We start from the raw sequence: 20856 nt of genomic DNA, 5'->3' as shown, positions 1-20856 counted from the left end.
ACAGCTATCATCCAGGGTCCACGAACTGGAGCATAGGCTCGTAGAAACCAGCAAGGAGGTTCGTGAGGTCAAAGACGATGTCCGGGAGTTGCGATGCTTGCTGGAATCGTATTTCTCTAACAGGGAGAGGAATCCAGAAGGGGATGTAACCACAAACAACCTCCGACCAGACTTGACGGAGCCATCCGGCAAACAACAGCAGCAACAGCAGACTCTTCTTGGTCCACAGCAGCAGCAACACCCTCAGCCACAGCAGCCAGACAACCAACAACAGCAACAACTGCAGCAGCAGAAGCAACAACATGATCAACAACAGCAACAGTAGCTTCTCCGAGCAGCTATTACTAGTCCTAATATAGTTGCCCCGAAACTGGGCCCTAAGTCCTATGGGCCCTTCAAGGTTCTACGACAAATTGGCAGTGTGGCCTACCAGCTAGAACTGCCAGAGACTAGCCGGATTCATGAGTCTTCCACATCGCCTTGCTGACACCATTTACGAATGTTCCTCCGGATCAAGTCCCCTCCCTACCACCCCTACAAGATGGCAAACTGATTCCCCAACCTAAAGCTGTCATCCGCTCTCGTTTCAATCAAGGAGTTCTTGAAGTCTTGGTGAAATGGTGTAGCTTACCATCGGCCGAAGCCACATGGATCCCATTGACAGAGTTCCAAGCCACATATCCGGAGTTCGAGCTTGAGGACAAGCTCGTAGTCCAAGAGGGGAGTAATGTTATGGACGAATTCCTCGGAAAGACGTACCATCGCCGCCGGCAGCAACAGGAACCTGACCCACCGCCAGATTAGATTAGATCATCTTACTTGTTCTTATCTTATTCTATTGCTCTTATCTTATCTTGTTGGTAAGTTATCAGATTAGGATTAGTTTATCTTATTTAGGATTAGTTTATCTTATTATCAGATTAGGATTAGCTTATCTTATCCTTAGCAAGATAGAATTGGAAGTCTCCCTATTCAGCAAGGAGACTCCCTAAGATTAGGACTCTTGTAATCTCCTATTTAAGGAGACACCATTATTGAATGAGGATATCGAATATTCAGTCAAAAAAGAGAGTAAAGGAGAGTTAGGTGATCTCTTGAACAAATCACCATTAGGGTGCCTAGATAGGTTCATCAAGAGCAGGGAGGAACAAGGGAAAACAGAGGGTTTCCCCCGTGGACCGACCCGTGACGAGATCCTATTCGCGGACCCATAACATAATCACACTTCCTTTTGCTGCCAACCCAACTGCATCCCCTCCAGAACTGTTCATCAAGTTCCTTCTATTTTTTTCTGATTGTACAAGAGCATAAACTTCCTGGACGAAGGGAAGATCCTTGCTATCTAGGATCTGAACTCTGATAGATTCATATGCAGGATTCAAGCCATGTAGAAAAGCAAACACTCTTTGTTGAGATACAAGTTTCTTGTATAATTTTGCATCTTCATCACACTTCCAGTCCACACTCTAATAATGATCTAACTCCTTCCAAACAGAGGTCAAGTCTGAGTAGTACATAAAAAGACACCTCTCCCCCTATTTACAAGTGGACGAATCTACCTATAACTAATAAATCTTTGCATAGTGACACAGTTCAGAATAGGTTGATTTTGCCTGTTCCCAGATTTCATTTGCCATTTCAGCCCACATAAAGTTCCTTCTTATTTGGGGTTGCATAGACACTAAAAGCCAGGACATGACCATGTTGTTTTCCTAGTTCCATCTGTCATATTCAACACTCCCAGAATTGGGTTCTTTGATTCTCCCATTTATATTACCTATCTTTCCCCTTGCAGTAATGTACAACTTGATCTTTCTTGACCATTCCAAATAATTTAAACCATCGAGAGGAATAACAGCCATTGGAAAGGATAGGTCTGCACCCCGACTCATTCCATTCTGCATTGAGGAAACACCGGACGTACCAGAATCTTCACCGCCCATGGTTACAGATTCAAAAAAGACTCTTAAGAGTGAGGCAAAACCTTTAAAAAAAGGCTAACACCAAGGGAGTCCCCCCCCCCTTTTTTTCTTCAGAAACACAACCACTTTTTGATAGCACCAGGTGCTGTTACCCCCCTTTTTTTGAAAACACAGGTGCTGTTACAGCACTAACAGGCCCCTTTTTGATAAACATCAGTGCTGTTACAGGGCAGACAGGTCAATTCTTGATCTACGCATCAAACATGGATGCTGCTACAGCAAGTACAGGTCACCTTGACCTTCAGGTTCAGCATAAAAGCTGCTATCGCAACACATAAAAGTCTTCACCAACCTACAGAATTTTTCAGGGGTCAGTCAACCCCACAAAAAAGGAAAGACAGAGGTGCTGGTCACCTCACATCCAACCAGCAGACCTAATACAGGTTCTGCCCTGGCGCACAACCAGAAAAAAAGAGGGAAGGAGAGAGATTACTTCAGGCGTGAGAACTGTAGATGATGGCGGCAGATCTTCAATCACTCGAACTGTAGATGGTGGCGGCAGATCTGGAAGTCTGGTGCGATCTCTCCTTTTCAGATCTAATGGTCCCACTCTGATACCATGTTATCAGTGCAGTGATGTAGGAGAAAAGAAGAGAGGAAGAAAGAAGAGAGAGAGTGAAGAAGAGACGAGAAAGATTTGAGAGCCAAAAGCATGCTGGCAGCGCCAGCTATTTGTTATATATACTAGGGCGACAGCAACTAAAAAAATAAAAGGGTAAAAATACAATAGTAACCCTGCGGTACTATACTTAGGAAAATAACAGCTTTCAACAACTCGTAATCAGTTAAAATCCCTCCCTCTATTATTAGTATAAAATTGTAGCCTTCTTTTAGTTGTTAATTTTTTGACATCCAATTTCTCTCTTGAACATTTATTGGTAAGGAGCATAGCTATTTTACAATTCATGTGAATGCTAATTGATTTATGAAACTAGGGAATTAATACAGAATTTAGGCTTTCTATTTATCAAATTCTATAGCTTAGCTGCCTAGGCACTCAACTTTTGCCTGGAATCACCCATGTGTCTTGACAAGTATGTGACTAGTATAATGCATTTTGGTAGTTCAGTATAGCTTGATGAGGTTTTATTGACACAGGACTAAGAAAGTCAGCAAACAAGGGTTGGAGATATTTTACTAAGAAAACTAAGTTTAATAATCAAGTATATATACGAAAGTACAATTAAAGCAGAACAAGGTCACTCCACCTATAATGTAGAAGACCATACAAAAGTACCAAAAATACACAAATATGATTTGTATAAATGTCTCAAATTTTCGTCACATTGTTGTCAAAGTCAATAAAATCCATATCCTTGAATAGGGATGTCAACAAGTTAGACTCAGTATAAACCCCAAAACCAAACTTGACTGCACCTTAACCTCAACTTGCCATGCCCTGTGAATAAACAACACCAGGGCAGTGTCGGTGCACAATGCAGGACAAGATCGGAGATGAGAATATGTTAATAGAACAAAATTATGAATAAAAATAATAGAAAGAAACAGATAAAATCACTTCAAATTTATATAGCATGGCTATTTGGGAACAGAATACACTAGGGCCTGAACCTCAAAGATTGGCATTTCACAAAAGAACCCAATAGTGACCCAATTATGGGTGTACTGAACTCTATCAATATGGTCAGCTGAGGAAGGTTACTCAATATAAACTGCTCACACACCTACTGGGGCCACTGTGTGGTTTAATGGTAAAATCTTGGGCTGACAATCATGAGAATGAGAATGTAGGCCCAAGTCTGAAAGCAGCCACTTAGTGCTAAATAAAAATAAAAATATAGAAACACCAAAGGTTAGGTCTATATCCAGACCACCCCTCCCGAGACCCTAGATAGCTGGGATCAACATTGGATAATGGCCTTTTTTTTAATTGATACACCTATCCTACTCTTTTTGCACCAATGACCAGTCCACAATGAAAGAAACTGATATCCTTGAAAATTATATGAAGTGGTCTCAAGATTATTTAAAAAATTGAACTTAATCCTTTCCAATGCCCTAAACTATGACATTATCCTTCATAAAATTCTGTCTTTTCGTCACAGATAGAATTTGAATGTCACTAGTGCATCAAAACATTATTCTTGACCAGAATCTTGCAGTTGACTTGAAAGATTTAAAAAAAAGGACAAGTGGTTAGCAACTTAGCATCCTCTGCAGTGTCTTCACATAACCTCATTTGCCTGTTTACCAGCCGCCCCCCCCCCCACCACCAAAAAAAAAAGAACAAAAAAACCTCATTTGCTTGGTAAACAAACACAAACCATATTATAACTTCGACCCTAGAAGACACTGGCTTCCCCTGCATCTTTGCAACTCCAGAAGCAGTTCAACCATTACCTCTCCATTAATTTGTTGCAGAAGGATTTAAGTGAGAAGATACCCTTTAGGCAGGTTTTATCTATGAATAATCCTGATACCAAAAAAAGAGCTACAAGAATAGAATGTCATTAGATGTACACACATGCTGGAAACTGACAAAGCTTACTTCTTATAGTGGTCAAATGAGACTCACTACAAACAGTTCTACAATAGAACCAGATTCTGTAATGCATGGACAGAAAGGTACAAAAGTACCATAGCTGATTCAAAGAATACCTGATACTTTGGAAAATTGGTATCCAAAGCTGCTTCAAATTGGGTAAGAAATTCATCAAGCCCATTGCTACCAATTAGAAGTGGAAGAACCATAATTTTAGACAATGACAAGAACAAATGCTCTTCTTTCTGTAGTATCATTAGCAAGTCAATTCCTACACGCAGTCCTTTAACAAGACATCCAAATACTTTCACCTGCATAGCACCAAAAGATTCTATATATGATAACTCAAACATGAAAGGTGACCCAAAAAATCTCATTTTCCTATAAAATCCCATAGATACGAAATTATTTTCTTTTGGTAAGAAATATTTTAGTTTTCCCATCTATTTATAAAATCCAGTTGCCTACAAAAAACATCCTCACACAAGATATTATTGAAAGATTAAGGGTGGAAATGTGGGATAAATTTTATATGCATCCAGCTAGTGCAATTTTATTGTTTTCAGCATCAAAAGTAAGTGATGATGCTGATTAGATGCATACAAGGACTCCACATATCTTAGCATGCATATCCAAGAGAAAGTATCAACATGTTAAGTATCTCATGGTAAAAAAAACTGCAATTACAAACAAAATTCTCAACCCTGAAGCCTTCCTAACAAATAACGTTGGTTGAAAACCTGAAACACCAACTAGAGGATCCAACAATTAAATACAAAAAAAATCTATTTTAGCAGTTAGTCAATAGTTATTTTTATGTTTTTTCAGAAAATAGATAGTATAAGCTCTGTAAAGATAAAGAAAGCCCATTTCGTGAAGAAAACCAACTAGGTACAATCGATTACAGAGAAGAGAAAACTATATATGCATTCCAAAATACTTGAAAAATGCATGAAGGCAAAACAGAAATAAAGCAACACATATACTTAATTATAATCAAATGGATGAAAATTACAAAAATTCAAAAAAGCAGTTGATCAGACATACTCGTTGTTTCAGTACTTTTTCCCCAACCATTGGCAATAAAAGTGAAGCTGAGGACCCAACAGTAGCCTTCACTCGTCCAAGAAGCCTTTCAATGTCAGGAATCTTTCGAAGATATTGAGCCACAAGGGAAGTTATTTCTGAATGTGTTACTAGTTCCTCAACCACATTAAGCCTACTATTGATATCCCCAACATCCCTTAGTGGATGACAAATCCAGCTCCTTAAAAGACGTTTGCCAGATGATGTTGTGCAGTTATCAAGATATTTATATAAAGTACCTGAATATTAACCAACATATATCTAAGAAGTTGTAATGGTTCATGGATAAAAGAACTGGATTTCTCAAATAGATGCTCTTCCATGCAGCTAAGTTTATAACACTTACCTGATTGACCACCGTCAGCATTGTTGTTGAAAATCTCAAGATTTACCAGTGTTTGGCCATCCATCCTAAGGCAGCCTTTGTAGACTTGGTAAGGTAAAACATCCCCATTACATAGAACATCATCTAACTGTTTAAAACCGGTAAGGTATCAATCATAATTAAAAAGAAAAAAAAGCACTTCCAGTTGAGAAGAAATAACAGAAACAAGATTACCTTCAACCTAGATAAGTGCCCAACAAGTCCCCCAAGGGCACATATGGTGAGGCCATGGTGAACACCACCATCAATTACAGAATCCCACAATTTAGTAGACCCTTTAAAGTATCCCTTGTTTTGAATCAGTTTTCTTACTTCAGATTCATCCACAAAATTGGTGATTGATGCCATTGGAGTCAAATGCAACTTAGTAGAACCTATACAATAAGCAGAAAATGCAAACCAGTGTCATCTCATATTATGATTTATGCATCATATGACTATAGTTTGATCTTGAAGCCAGAAATATGCACAGTTGGTCCATTCTTGTAAAACAGACTTACAGGTGCTAAATGCCTAAATCTTTGAAAGTTAGAAGGATTAAAGGAGGGGAAGCAAATCCTAGAAAACGTTCACTGATGTGTATAAGCACCATAATCAAAGCATATCTTCTAATGCCTGAACATTTTTCATGCATGGAGAAGTAAATGAACGGTTTATGCTACTGCTATTCATGAGTAGAACAACCAAATTTTTTGATAAGGACTTTTAGGTTTACATCTGAAGGGTTCTGTTACATTTTGAACCTGCTCACAAAAAATTGGGGAAATTACCACAAAGAAATAGAACTTAAGCATGCAAGACTTTCTCTATTTCTCAGTCTGCCAAAAATACAAAAACACAAGAAAGAAAAAGAGAAACTGAACACTCCCAGAACTCCCTTAAGAGCAGAACCAAATCTTCCCCCTAGGAAGACATTGATTCTTTTCAACGCCATCTGGGGTTACAAAGAATATAATGGTTTTGATATATGATAGTTTTAATTCTACCAGTATGAATTTGTCTTACATTGCTGTGGTCCCAAGCCTGGATAAAGGAGGAGGGTTGTGTCAGGTTAGCAGAGAGCACTAAAACTTCTACCAAACTGCTATAAACATGTTGGGACAAGGCTTAGATGACAACAATGATAATAATGATGGTATCTAATAGTTTCCATTCAAGATACAGGAAACACTTAAAAGAATTAAGCAGTGCATGAAGCTCTGAAATGAAGCTTGTCAAAACATACTGGTAAGTGGTAGCATCAATACATAGACCTCAATCCAATGACTACGTATCAGTGTGTGTTGTATGATACATATCGATTTTTGAACCCACAGATATGCTAAATACTAGGAGTATTGCCCCTTCAAATCAAATGAAAAATTATTGCACATCACATGTATCAATTCTTTGAACCTTGCATCAACCTAACCTCGTTATATAATAATAAGCATTCTTGGAACTAATGAATGCAAAGATTACAACTACGGTTCAGCTTACAAAGAGTACAAGTACAAATATGTACACTGCAAATGTAAGGTTTAGAAATACAATATACAATAGACCTGGCAAAAAGTTTACCCAACCCAAAAAAACAGGATTAGGGTCTCATATTTAGCTACCTGAATGTGAGAATGACCCAACTTGACCCAACCCGGAAAAAACTGGGTTGGGTTGGGATGGGTCATGGGTTAACCCACTGACCTGATTGTCAGGTCTAATTGGGACTATTTATATATTATTAGAAGTTTCCAAACTTTAATCTTTACTATTTAGTCTTTACACTTTATCGTTTACTCTTTGAATTGTTGAATGTTCCTTTTAAGGTTAATTCCTTTAATTTTGGCAATTTTTCTGTACCTTTTCTTTATTTTTTAAATTTCCGATTATTTTTAGGGATGACCGGAATTAACCTGTGGTCAACCCTAACCCTAACAGTTAGGGTTCGGTCCACCATTTGCTGACCCAACTCAAAAGCCAACTCGACCTAAAATCAACCCGACCCACCCAATTGCCAGGTCTAATATACAAGGTTTTGTATTGTATATATTTCTATTTGTACTCTTCCCAAACTGAGCCTACAGAAAGAGTTGAGCCTACACCCACTTTGTTCTAAATTGTATCCTCGGTGTCACCATTATTAATCAAATGCATAGGCAAATAGCATGGCTAACTTTCCTAACATCTGAATGCCATTGAACATTTATGGACAATTCGACCAATAAAACCAATACAAGAGAAACAATATAATGAAAATCAATAAACATGAAAAAAAAGCAAGAAAAAAATTATGGCAAATGCAAGAGAGCCACAACCACATCTCCAGTATGGAGAAAGGGCTATGGTTTCAAAAGAATATAATGAAACTAGATAGGCCATTTTTTAGTACATCTGGGATGAGATTTTGCATTATTGATATTATGCTCCTTGTGTATTCCTGTTTCCTGCATTTTTGTATTACGACAATCTTGTATCCTCTTTGTTGTGTGTGGCGTTTGTTTGAGGGAAAGTCTGTCCACCTTTTCTGTTTTATGCTAATGAGGGGCCTACTTGTAACTTCGTGCCATTAATATAAATTCTAATGAAAGAGGACATGTCCCCTACTTCTGCTACCAAGCCCTACTTTCTCTCCTCCTTCCTCTTCCTCTTCTTTTCTCCTGCTTTTCTTCTTCTTTCTCTTCCTTTTGTTTTTTTCTCTGCACACTTCTCCCTTACTTGTACATATTTTTCCATACAAGTAAATTTACTGTATTAGCAATCTAAAAAAAGGAGAAAAATAATAGCACCTGCTACAGAATACTTTTTGAGTGCCTTCTGAGCTTCTCTGGACAGCCCTGCAGTAACTGACAATTTTAGTTGCAAATCCTAATGCCAAAATTTAAGTAACACTTTCAATTAGAATATCTAGAAAAGTCCACCTGTGTCTTCATAAATTACTTCCTTGGGTGAAACCTGAAAAGCAAAAGCCCACAATAAAATAAGAAAAACTTAAAGTCATTAACCATAGGTACATACCATGTCCCAAATATACAACAAAAGAATCAAAGTGAACAACCTACTTGCATCAACAAAGCCCCCAAAGCTGCACAAGAAGCATCATCATGTATCAAACCAACCCAAAATTTTAAAGTAGCACAATCAACAAATGCAAATCCATATACAACCGAACCATTCTCTAACCCACCAGTTCCCTAAAAACAAAAGCAAAAATGTAAGCTTTATAAGAAACACTTGAACATCCCTTAATGTCCCACATAAATAACTTAATTGGCTTTTATGGAAATGAAAAGAACAAACTCACTAGTATTCAGTAATTAGAACTGAGAACTTGGTTAGAGAAATAACTCTATTTTAAGCCATGCAGCAGATCAAACCATCAAACAAATAACTCATATACATATAGACACAAAACTTGATCTTATAAATAGTATGGATATATTGGTATAATTATAAAGAGAGGGTAAAAAAGAAAAACCCACTAACAAAAAGTTTTTGCATGGCTAATGAGGAAAAACCATATATGAACTGAAAAAGAACCTCTTCTTGACTTCACCTTTAAATTTAGTAAGAATGATTATTGAAAAATAGTTAAAATGAATATACAATTATAGAACTTTCAAAAAGGTCATGGAATCAATGTTGTTAAAATCTTACAATTAATGATACAATTCACTATTTGAATCACAAATCTCAAGAGTTTCAATTTGAATCATATGTCTGAATCCTTTTCTGCAAAAATCCTAGGATTTTTGTTTTACAATTTGATTGACAAATCTTATAGGATACATGCAACTCGTATCAATTTAATTAAGAATTAGTTCTCTACTTTGTCCTTTTTGTTTTATATTTAGTTTTGTCAAGGGAGACTTGTTTTAAATCCCTTGATTGAAAACAACTTATTTACATTATGTAAGAATGCATACTGATTTATTTATATTTAGTTTTGTCAAGGGAACCTATTTTAAAGCCCTTACTAGAAAATGATTTATTTGGGTTATTTAAGACCAGATATTTTCCATCATATGTAGGTTAAAGAACCATTGTAAGCAGGTTATTTGACTTTCAGGTCAAACTTGATTATCATCTTAGGCTTCTAGTGTACAAATGGTAAATTCTATTGTTGTAGGTACATATATGGTAGATATGGATTAAAACTGGGTAAAATCACTTTTCTATATATTTTTAGCTTTTTAGCATATCTATTTATTTTTTACAAGTTTGTAAAAAAATAGAAACAATTTTGCAATTACAATACAATTTTGGCTTTCAAAACATTAAATGGAACATTACAAAGTTACACAAAGGCATAGATACCCAACATGATGTCACAATGCAAAAGACATAAACCTCAATCTAAGATTCTAATCTTATGGGATTTGATGCTAGTCTAGAAGCAAGCCTCAAGTCACAAGATTAACATACCTCTATAAACACTAATGGCACAGCCACTAGGGCACAATGTTAGACAGTTTTGTATGCCCTTAGCTTCAATCAAAATTGATGTACTTTATGAGTTTATTGTAAACGAATAAAAGTGCATATTTGATTCATGTTCCCTTGGTATGTTTCTGTGTAATACCCCTAAACTGGACACTTATTGAGACTTGTGTTAGTTTAGAATGTTAACAGCCAGTGGATCGGTCTGGGGAGACCTATCCTGACAAGGCTGACACTGTGGTGCCACCAAGTCGGTTGGGGTGGCTTGTCTCAGCTACCGAGGTGAGACCCTAGGCACATACAGTGTAGGATTAATTGAATCTTTGAACTGGACCAGATTTCCAGTATTGCCCTGGACCTTGGAGATTGATGGGCAAAACTGGAAAGTTACACCCGACCCCTAGACTCGATTATGATACTGCACTAGGTGTCGGATCGGGCTGTCTTTGATGTACCAATCAGTGAGATCCTTAGCGGGGGTCAAAACCTGGGTATGTTGGGACAATCCGAGAATTCATCTGAGTGGGTGATCATAATGACAGGATCAGCCCCTTTGTCGGACAAAGGTAATGATCGGGGATGCACTCTCACTGTTGGAAACCAAGACTGCCGACAACCGATTTCAACCATTGAGATTTGTTTTGCAAAGTATATTTTATATGAGATATAAAAGTATATATATTATGGTTTCTAAAATGTTTTAATTCCCGGGATCCATATAAGTGGAGAGTGCAACACTGTTCCTTGCAGCCGAGGGAGAGGTCATCTCTTGTTGGGCAGTGTATGATCATTAAGGGCTGAGAGGTTAAGTGTAAGACCATTGAGGATAATACCTAATGGGATAATCTTGCATCTGCCCACAGTCCCTGGGTGTTACAAGGTGGCTTGGCCCAAGGACCACTTAGGGTAACTGTTGGGCCCATAGAGCCCATTCGATGGGTTTCAGGGGGTGTACTGTCTTTAACAGTGTATTCGACCAGGCCTTGTAACAAAGGCTGGGCCGAACCCATGTGGCTGATGTGTAGATCAATGCTTGGATCCCACGCCATACAAGGAAGCCCAACTAGACAACAGTTAGGAAGGTTAAGTGAGCACATAAGCTTAATGGGCCTAAAGCCCATTTCGAACTGGGCTATTTATTTAGTTAATTAAAGGGGCGAATTCTGAGATGGATTAGCATATAGGATAGGGTCTTAATCCTATCCACTCAGAGAGTCCAGATCTGAATGTGATTCAGATCTAGAAACCTCCTAATGGGATTGGGAGAAAGCTAATCTAATCTGCAGATAAGATAAGGGTTTATCCTTATCACTAGAAGAGAAGGCTGATCCAAATATGATTTGGATAAGCACCTCCTAATGGGATTAGGAGCTGATCTTTTAAGTTAACAAAAAGGAGGGGGCGGCAACCTTGAGAGAGACCAAGAGATACATCATTTCCTCTTTAGTGCTGAAATCAAAAAGAGAGAATTCTGCACCCTACGAATACTCTCTTGCCGCCTCCCTGTTCTTGACGCCCTGTTTGCCAGTTCGATCTCCAGTTGTGGGAGAAGTCAAGATTGGATCTTGACATCAGTTCTTTGAGAAATGATTGAGAAGGAAGTTGTGCTCAGGTACCATTCTACTGATTCTTGCGAAGGACAGAGTTCTTGGGGAAGAACACTGTTGATTCTGCTCCATCCTGTACTGCGCCATCTTCAGTGGGAGCAATCTTTGGATCCTTCCTTGGGCGTGAACACCTTCGTTGGGAGATATTACTTCTCCGTATCAGGTATAATTCTCTCATATTCCTTTTGGTTCAGATCTGGTTCAGTTTAAGGCTCAAGAATGATCCTTGAAAATATGATTTTCTAAATAGGGAATGTGATTCCCAGTTGAAGGGAGAGAAAAATTTTTGAAATTCGCCCCTTATTCCGCAATCTTTGGGCGTCCATGGGATGGATCTCTCATCCCTTCACACAAGCCATCACAAAAAAGTTCATCTTGTCTTTAACAATTCAAGGGTAAATGTCACACATGAAATCCCTTTTAATCCTCCCAAACCTATGAGGCTATGCTATATCACTTAAAATCATATAGTAAATTATTTTTTTAATCTAAAAGAACTTTTTCTAAAATACATATTAAGGATATTCATTCCGAACATTAACTCCAGCAGTACGCTGACCTATATTGATGACTGATAAGGTACTTCTGGTTTTAAAACAAGATGCCTCATATATGCACAACCTTCTTAACAGTGTCGCATAGTTTCTCCTAAATGAGAAACGTGTTCATGTTGGATACAAGTCCAACACTCCATGAATTCTTGAGAACATTTCTATGTAACATTTTCTTTTTCATCCCCTAGCTTACTTGACATAAATGAAAAGATAACATACAAAATGAATGCCACTTTTTATATCAAATGTTATTTAGTAATAAAGGCAATATTTTGTTGGTCATATAATGTTAAAATTCAATAAAATATGAACCACTTTAACAGTATATACTATTTCATAAACATGTAAGCAAATCCATGTTTTCTTGTCATGCAGAGTCAGACTCTTGAACATGTGTAGGATTCTGACTCATGTTGGTGTCTATGCAACAGTGCTGAATCATTACTATTTGAGAAAGCAGGCCATACACAAAGCATGTTCAAGAATAAATAGTTGGATGAAGATAGACATTGTGTGCTTTGCAATAGAGAGTAAGAAACTATTGGACATTTATTTGTGCACTGAAATTTCAGTTCAGCTGTGTGAAGTCACTTAAAGGGCTATCAATCTGCACGGGTATTGTCCCTTCTCAGTTAAGGATCTGTTGCAAGAATAGGGTATTCCGGGCATGTCCAAAAAAGGGAAAGTTTGTTGGTCAGAAATTCCATTGGCTGTTTTGTGGGCCATTTGGTCTGAAAGAAAACTGAGAATTTTCAAACAAAATGCATCAACAGAATCAGGGATGATAAATAGGGTAGTAGAGAATTTTAGAAGCCGGTTATCCATTCATACTGTATTTAAAAATGATACTTTATCCTCTTCGTTTTTGAGGGTGGAATTTTTTTTTGTGTGTGGGGGGGGGGCCTTTTCAAAAAAAAAATGTGAGACCAATAATCAAAAGAACCAATCACCCCTCCAGAAAAGGATGAGAGAGATACATAAAGAAGATGAGAAACAAAAGTTGAATCATATGCAAGCATAATGGGAAAGAGAAACGAGCAAATCTAAACAATTCTATATTTCATTTGAAAACAGACACTAGAATTTAGGACAACTCACAAATGATTTCTATGTATATATACAAGAAAGAAATAGACAAATTGTACAAACCCGTTTTAAAGCAAGAAGATGAACAGATTCAGGTCCAATGCTTCCATCAACAACGGTTGATGGTGTCATTACATGCACCAATTTCCTTTGAATCACCTAAAATCCAACATTACTAATAAAAAAAACTAGCCTTAAAATTACCCATATGGTCAATGTTATGTTAGAAATAGACAGAAGGTACAGATTACAGAAAAGCACCAAGAAAAGTGAAATACAAAATGAAAATGCAAACTGGGGAATACTAGATAACCAAAGCATATCAAAGTTTTAAAAATAACATCCTGCTGCAGAAGTAGCTGTGAAGTCCTACATTAAGTCATCAAGCTAGAATATAAAATGACCCCTAAAAGGGAAATCTGCATACTAGATATAGACATAAATAAAAGTAGAAGCACGATGGCTGTTGTGGCTTCTCAAAACTTTGTAAAGAATTAACAAAAATGATAAACAAGCAGAAGCTCAATTAATAACAAAATAGACTCCATGGTTTGTCACAAAAGAGACATTCTTTACAGTCCAGATACCATTGGCAAATATACTACTACTACAAATGAATGTCAAACATCGCTAATGTCTCAAAACATGCTCAACAAGAAAAAAGTTATAAGTACCAGATCACCACATAGAACCCAAGCAAATGCACACCCAGATCACCACATAGAACCCTAGCAAATGCACACCCATCAAGTGGGACTGGTCTCTAACTAGCAACCCCATTATGCACAAGACAGAAAAGTAAAGAAGGGTATAACAGTGATTACATTTTTCTTTTAAGAAGATCATCTTAAGAAACCTATGACTTCATTTATATTTAATAACACATCCTACCTGAAAAATGCAAATGGAAAGCTAAACACCTCTATTTAGACAACTCATTAGTTATTTTATACTTGTTGCCATTGTCAGCTGTAGTTATTGTACTAATATTAAGACATTCAATTGGATCTATATACACATGGTTTAAAATGTCCCTAATTTCCCTAACATTTCCACAACATATTTCATGGGTAGTGATGCGGCACGATCCGGGCACCCCTAGCTGGCTGTTGACTGGCTCCTTGTTGGCAACTGACGGCACCTGAGAAGACGAAGGTGAAGGATTCCCAGAGGATTTGCCCGGCGGGAATACTCCGAAGCTTAAGTTAGAACGCTGGGGAGGAAGAAAAGAGTATAAAAGGCTAAGAGTGTAGGTCGCGCTAGATCATTGTGTCTCAAGATTAGCTCGTGAGCAAGTAAGAATTCAAGTTCAGATCCAATTCAAGAGAGTGTCCTCTCCCCTTCGATTAAAGGACTTTTATAGGGGCATTCTTGTCAAATGGGGCGTAACCGCCACTGGGCTCCTGTCGCAACCGTTACCTGCTTGAGCTGTGCAGGTGATCGTTGCAATGTACTACCCGCTTGGATGAGTGACACGTCCTGAAGGGACAGGCACGCCACCATCTGTCGAGAGACGTGGGTGCAGACTATCAAATGGGCAGGGACTGCATCGTCAGTAGAGAGACGTGGTGCAGTCTGACGAGTACAGTCTTGTCAGATGGAAGCTTCCTGAGAGCGTCGCATCCCAGTCGCAAGTTGCTTCGTAGCAAGCTATCCTTGCCGTGAGCTACTTTGTAGGAAGCTCTTAGGGGTACTTCGAGGTGACCCTCATCAAGGTTGGGTCTTTAGGGCAGTTCTTCTGCCCAGGTGCTAGAGCGAGTTGGTTTACCTAGCTCACGAGCTGAAATAGTCTTGGAGTATTCCCTTTCGAGTAGCTCGGGGGACCTGGAGCTCGCGTTGTAGCGAGCTTCCCCTATAGCGAGCTATGATGTAGCGAGTTGCTCTACAGGCTCGTTACTTAGTTGTGGTCAGGCCATGACGCTGAGTTGTTGCTCGTGCTGAGTCAGATCCACGTGTCATTGTCTCAGTAGGTCGGGTCAAATCATCCTCCATCAATTGCCCCCCACTCCTCGAGCTAAGAGTGTTGCCTTAGCGTGAGGAGTTCATGAAGTGTGACGGGTTGATTTGACCGAAATTCAAACTTGATTGACTGCTCATATTAAATGTGTGCGCGGGAATCAAGGGATTTCTGACTTCTCGAATACCGAAAACGCATTGAAGCGGCTCTTAACTCCAGATGTCGTGCAGCCGCCATTACCTCAATCATGGGAGACGTGCAACCAGTCACATTTCGGTTTCAGAAGGCGTGCGGTTAGCTTGACTGCAAACCGTCAGATCTGCCTCAATTTGGAACATTGATTCGGAGGCACAGTGACTATAAATAGGAGGGCCCCTGGGCCTCATTTCCTTTCATGCTATCTTGTTGTCCTCGGATTCCGAGGTCGTGCATCCGTCTAGTTTACCCAAGCTCTTCCGTTCACTTCGCTTCGCCTTTTCCGGTGAGTCTCAATCACTGTCAATCATGCCCGAGTATCCGTACCATACTTATTACCGAGACGATAACCAGGACGACGACGATCCCTCGAGCTCCAAGGGAGCTTGGGAGCAAGTTCCAGAGGCTCGGGAGACCAACGGTGATGTGGCCTCTACTTCTCGGGGGAGGGAGCCTAACACCTTCAATCCTTCCTCTATGACGGCGGAGAAGCTCGGGTCTCTAATCCGCTATTTTCACCTTCCTGGGAACCTCATCTACAGTCTCCCCACTGGTAATTTCCCCTGGGAGCATGGTCCCGATGATATAGTTATTTTCCAGGAACAGCTCGAGGCTGGCCTGCGTCTTCCCCTGCACCCCCTAATAGTGGAGGTGCTAAACCACTTTAATGTTACCATCGATCAGCTTCATCCCAACGCTATCCGGAACATGGTTGGACCATTTCTTTGTGTTATGAATACTACCTCCCCTTGAACCTTGACATTTTTGCTTATATTCTTTGTATCAAAATGCCGCACCTAGAGTTCCTATGGAAAGGCATTTTTACTACCTCTCTCCCTGCTACAGCTATAAGCTCTTGTATGAGCTACCAAACAAGATTCCCGCCTGGAAGTGGGATTATTTTGTGGTTCGTAACCCCGAGGGGTGGCCCTTCCCAACTTGGAGGGGCACCATCCAGGACCTCGGGGCCGAGCTGGACCCTGAAACTCGGAAAGCGATGTTGTCCTGGATATCGGTAGGCTTCCTCTGTTTGGACTACTTGACCAAGGAGAAGCTCGCGCAGGCCAGCTTGAGCCTAGGTAAGTTGTCCTTTTAGGTCGCGTAGTGCCTTGTAACAATATTGTGTATACATACATTTTGTTTCTTACCGAACTAATATCTTGTGGTTTTTTGGCAGCCATCATGTCTAGTGTTGACGTGCGCCGCCTCCTCTCAAGCAACCAGAAGCACAAAGTGAAGAGATCGCGTCCTGACCGGACTCCCACCTCTAGGGGTACTGAGTTCGGGTCTGTGGAGCCAGACTTCACTTCTCCACTGCCTGAAGTTTCGTTGCCTCCATCTGAAGGAGGTGCTGGCAGAGTTGGCCTCGAGGAGGTGACCTCCCGCAACAAGGGGTGATTCCTCTTGGTCCTTCTCATCCGTTTCCCTACCCGCGGATCTCGGTGGGGAACTGGGAGGGTATTAATGATTATGTAGTGGCCAGGCGAAAGAGCCAAAGGGCGATCTGCCATGAGGAGATCGCTAAGTGGGGGGAGATGGAGCCCGGGGATCCCACCGCGCTCGCCTCCCTCACTGTATGGTGGTAAGTGGTCCTTCCCCTCTCCTTGTTTTTTGCTTCCTTTTGCTGCCTTCTAACCATAGTCTCTTGTTGGCAGGTGAACTCCACCATCCACGCCATGGCCCTCTAGACGAACATCCACTCCGGCGACGCTCACAATCAGAGGGTCATCATTTAGAAGCTCTAGGGGGAGCTCCTTCACACTCGTAAGGGGAACGAGTCCCAAGAGCTGCTTGTCCAGGACCAAGAGGTACAGATCGTCAGGCTTTCCGATGAGAGCGCATGCTATAGGGAGGAGTCGTCGAGGGTGGCCGCAGAGAGGGAGCTCCTTCGCCAACAGGTTCGGGACTTGGAGTCCACACTTCTGAACCAAACTCGAAACTTCGACACCATGGTGGAGGCCAAGCGGGAGAGGGCGGTCTGGGACTTCAAGGACTCCCAGGAGTATCACGACCTCTAAGTGAAGTATGGCTCGAGCTCGTACCGCTCCGGATTCAAGCTTTTCCATTGGTTGGTCCGAAAGAAATTCTCTGGGCTCAACCTTGACGGCATCACAACAAGGTGCCTGGCTCTTGAGACGACGAACCAGACAGAGGAAGAGCATGATTCCCCGGAGGATGAGGACGAGGTGGAGGAGGTAGACCCCTGAGGCTGGCGGCTCCGATTTTTCTGCTCTTATCTTTAGTGGCTCTCGAGTGCCATAACCCGGTCTTGAAAAAATCTTGTTGGGCGGTTGTGCCCTTTTTATCTCTTGATAAACTTTCTCGAACTGTTTAGCTCGGTTTTTTTTTTTTTGAATGGTAATGAAATTTCTTTTTTCTTCAAAGTATGGCGTGCTCCCTTTATTTTTGCTAAAGTGATCTCATCGCTCGAGCTATTAGAGCTACATACCCAAAGTAAGACTTTTCGGTAGTCGCTATCCCGAGTTGTCCCTTAACGTTTAAGGCATCTCTATGGTATAACGTGAAGTGATTACCATGTAATCCCGAACTATACGCTTGGTGGTGACTCCTTAGTTCACACAAGACCCTGGATCACCACCAATCAAAGAAAGATCAAGAGCCTGAATGACTAGCAACCTGAAAGAACATCTCATTCAACTAGATTAAGATATTACAAACAATCAGTGCTGTTGAACCCAGACCAAATGGGCCAATTGAACAGGAAAACCAATAACAAGGAGTGCAATTTGGTGGTTCCCACCAGATTAACCAAACCAAACTAAACTCATATCCAGGTTTTCAAATATGAAAACTAATTTCAAATAGGAAGTTCAGTCAAATCTTTGATTGATAACCTATGGATGCATCATGAGAGTGAAAATAACATCAATGCATGTATGCAAAAGTCTTACTTTTACTCCAAGAAGCAATGTATTTTTGCTTTTCAATGCAAAAAGCATTTTACTAAGAAAAAGGAAAAATAATAAAAACAAACCTCATGACTATTTTTACACTAGTAGGGAAAAGAGAAGAAATATAATCCATTTTTAGAAGCAAAAGAAGAAAACATATATTTTTACATCAAATCAAAATGTTGAGGAAAACAATTAGGCTTTTACAACCAAAGCACTTCTCAATATCCCTTTTATTGCATAATAAGCAGAAATTTCCATGCATCAAAAGCCAAGATCCAATAACCCTAAAACTCATTTGAAATGAAAGACCAAGTTGCAGTTCTAAACTTGATTCCAATGAAGAGCTACTGTAACAATGTTTTTTCCTTGTAAGATTAATAGGGACATGACTGCACTGTAGATTTATCCATACTTGCTTTTGCATTCAAAAAGAAAGTTTATTTGCATAAACAAAGAATGCAAAAAATAGAGGTTCAAAGAATCCCTTGTCTAAAGAACTCAGATAGCTTTGGTTAACAACTATAACCACAAAATATATAGCAACTATTGATTGGATGTCTCTACAAGGCCCCATGAGGTCATAACTACTTACAGAAGTAGCTCCTCTAGCTTTGGCTTGACTAGATGTCTCTACCTGCTCAATTCGCCCAACTTTATACCTTTGCAAAATATAAACATGTAACGAAATAAATAAAAAGGATAAATAGGTATGAGTCATGAAATACATGAATGGGAAAATAAATATTCCTCAAGGTTTTCTTCTTTCAAGGGAAATAACTTTCTCACAAATAATGCAAACTTCACAATGATTTATAACAACTGAAGAGATATATTACATATTAAATACAGCTAAACAATACACAAGACAAATAATTTGCATTGTTCATTGAGTGAATTTATTTAACAGACCAAAACTACCCATGCAGGTTCCTTGTCATACAGGTCTTAGGGGTGCAACTTGGGCAGGCTTAGGTTGAAAACTTGTTAAAATTTGAATAGGCCCAGACTTGATGTTGTATAAATTCTTCAAATCAGGTACCAAATTTCCATCCCTAACACCTGGACCCCATTAGGGATGCAAACGGATCAGATCGGAATCAAATCAGGGTATATTCAAATCGGTCCAACACTGTTCATGTTAGATTCGGTCCAATCTGAAGATCCGATCAGATCTGATAGGACTTTATTTGAATTCAAATCCTATCGGTAAGTGGGATCTTCAGATCTGATCTGATCTGACTTGTTTTCTTTAAAAAATAATAAATTATTAAAAGAAAAATTAATTTAAATAAAGTAAAAACAAAAAATACAAGTATTTATTAATATTTTTTATAAAAAATAAATAGTATAACAAATTTATAAAAATATAATATAAAAATTATATTTATAAATAAATAACATATATATGTATTATATATTTACATTTATAAATATATATAATATATAATATATATCGGATCAAATCTTCTCAGATCAGATAGGGGGTGATCCGATTCCAATCCAATTTCTGATTGGCTCCTATTATCCAATCTGAAGATCCGAACAAGGGTGATCCAAATTCAACCAAATAGGATCGGATCGGATCATGAGATCCATTTTCACCCCTAGACCCCATGAATTGTTCCTTGTGAAAGGTGATGTCAGCACCTGTATGAGAGTGAATCACTAGTGCTGTAATTGGGTTGAATTTGGATAGGACCCAGCCACATCCAAGTACAATTCATTATTAAAAACCTAAATCTGGATCCAATCCAAAATTAATTCGTTCTTGGGACTTGGGTCGAATTTATATCCTATCAGATTTTCTTGAAGTTTAAAATAAATAAATAACCAAAAATTATAATTAAATTAATCACTTTTTAAGCTATAAATACAATATATATCCATCCTAGTTTGACAATATGTTACCCAGATATGGCTGGATATAGTATCTGACATCATATGACACCCTTGCATAGGTATCCATGTACATAAATATAACCAGATTGGATAACAGATCAGGTCTCAGACTTTCAGACTCCATTGACAGCCCTACATATCACTAATAATTGCTCGTTTAGGAAAAATTTTAATACAAAAACAACACCAGCTCTAAAACAGACAACTCATTCCAGTAACATATTTCCAGCCAACAAAATCCAACAATTGATCTATGAAACTGAGAAGCTCA

At 39.2% G+C, this 20856-nt stretch overlaps 1 protein-coding gene across 6 annotated transcripts in view; it reads right to left on the bottom strand.

Annotated features, from left to right (window-relative positions):
* The window catches only part of MSH7 (MUTS homolog 7), a 33763-nt gene that overhangs the window by 7254 nt on the left and 5653 nt on the right, over positions 1-20856 (bottom strand). For 2 of the 6 annotated variants that reach the window (XM_088968777.1, XM_088968778.1), the window contains 9 exons: positions 19279-19345; positions 13683-13778; positions 8995-9126; positions 8854-8887; positions 8722-8769; positions 6131-6330; positions 5918-6044; positions 5533-5810; positions 4602-4796 (listed from right to left, as the gene is read on the bottom strand). In XM_088968777.1, coding sequence (XP_088824903.1) covers positions 4602-4796; positions 5533-5810; positions 5918-6044; positions 6131-6330; positions 8722-8769; positions 8854-8887; positions 8995-9126; positions 13683-13778; positions 19279-19345 — 1177 coding nt within the window. The remainder of the gene's footprint in view (positions 1-4601; positions 4797-5532; positions 5811-5917; positions 6045-6130; positions 6331-8721; positions 8770-8853; positions 8888-8994; positions 9127-13682; positions 13779-19278; positions 19346-20856) is intronic. The other 4 variants (XM_088968781.1, XM_088968780.1, XM_088968779.1 and 1 more) reach the window with 4 other exon arrangements.

This window comes from Nelumbo lutea, chromosome 2 (genome assembly GCF_056320005.1).
Source record: "Nelumbo lutea isolate HS-2025 chromosome 2, American lotus-T2T, whole genome shotgun sequence".
NCBI classification, from domain to species: Eukaryota; Viridiplantae; Streptophyta; class Magnoliopsida; order Proteales; family Nelumbonaceae; genus Nelumbo; species Nelumbo lutea.
This window is presented reverse-complemented; position numbering and strand designations above follow the sequence as displayed.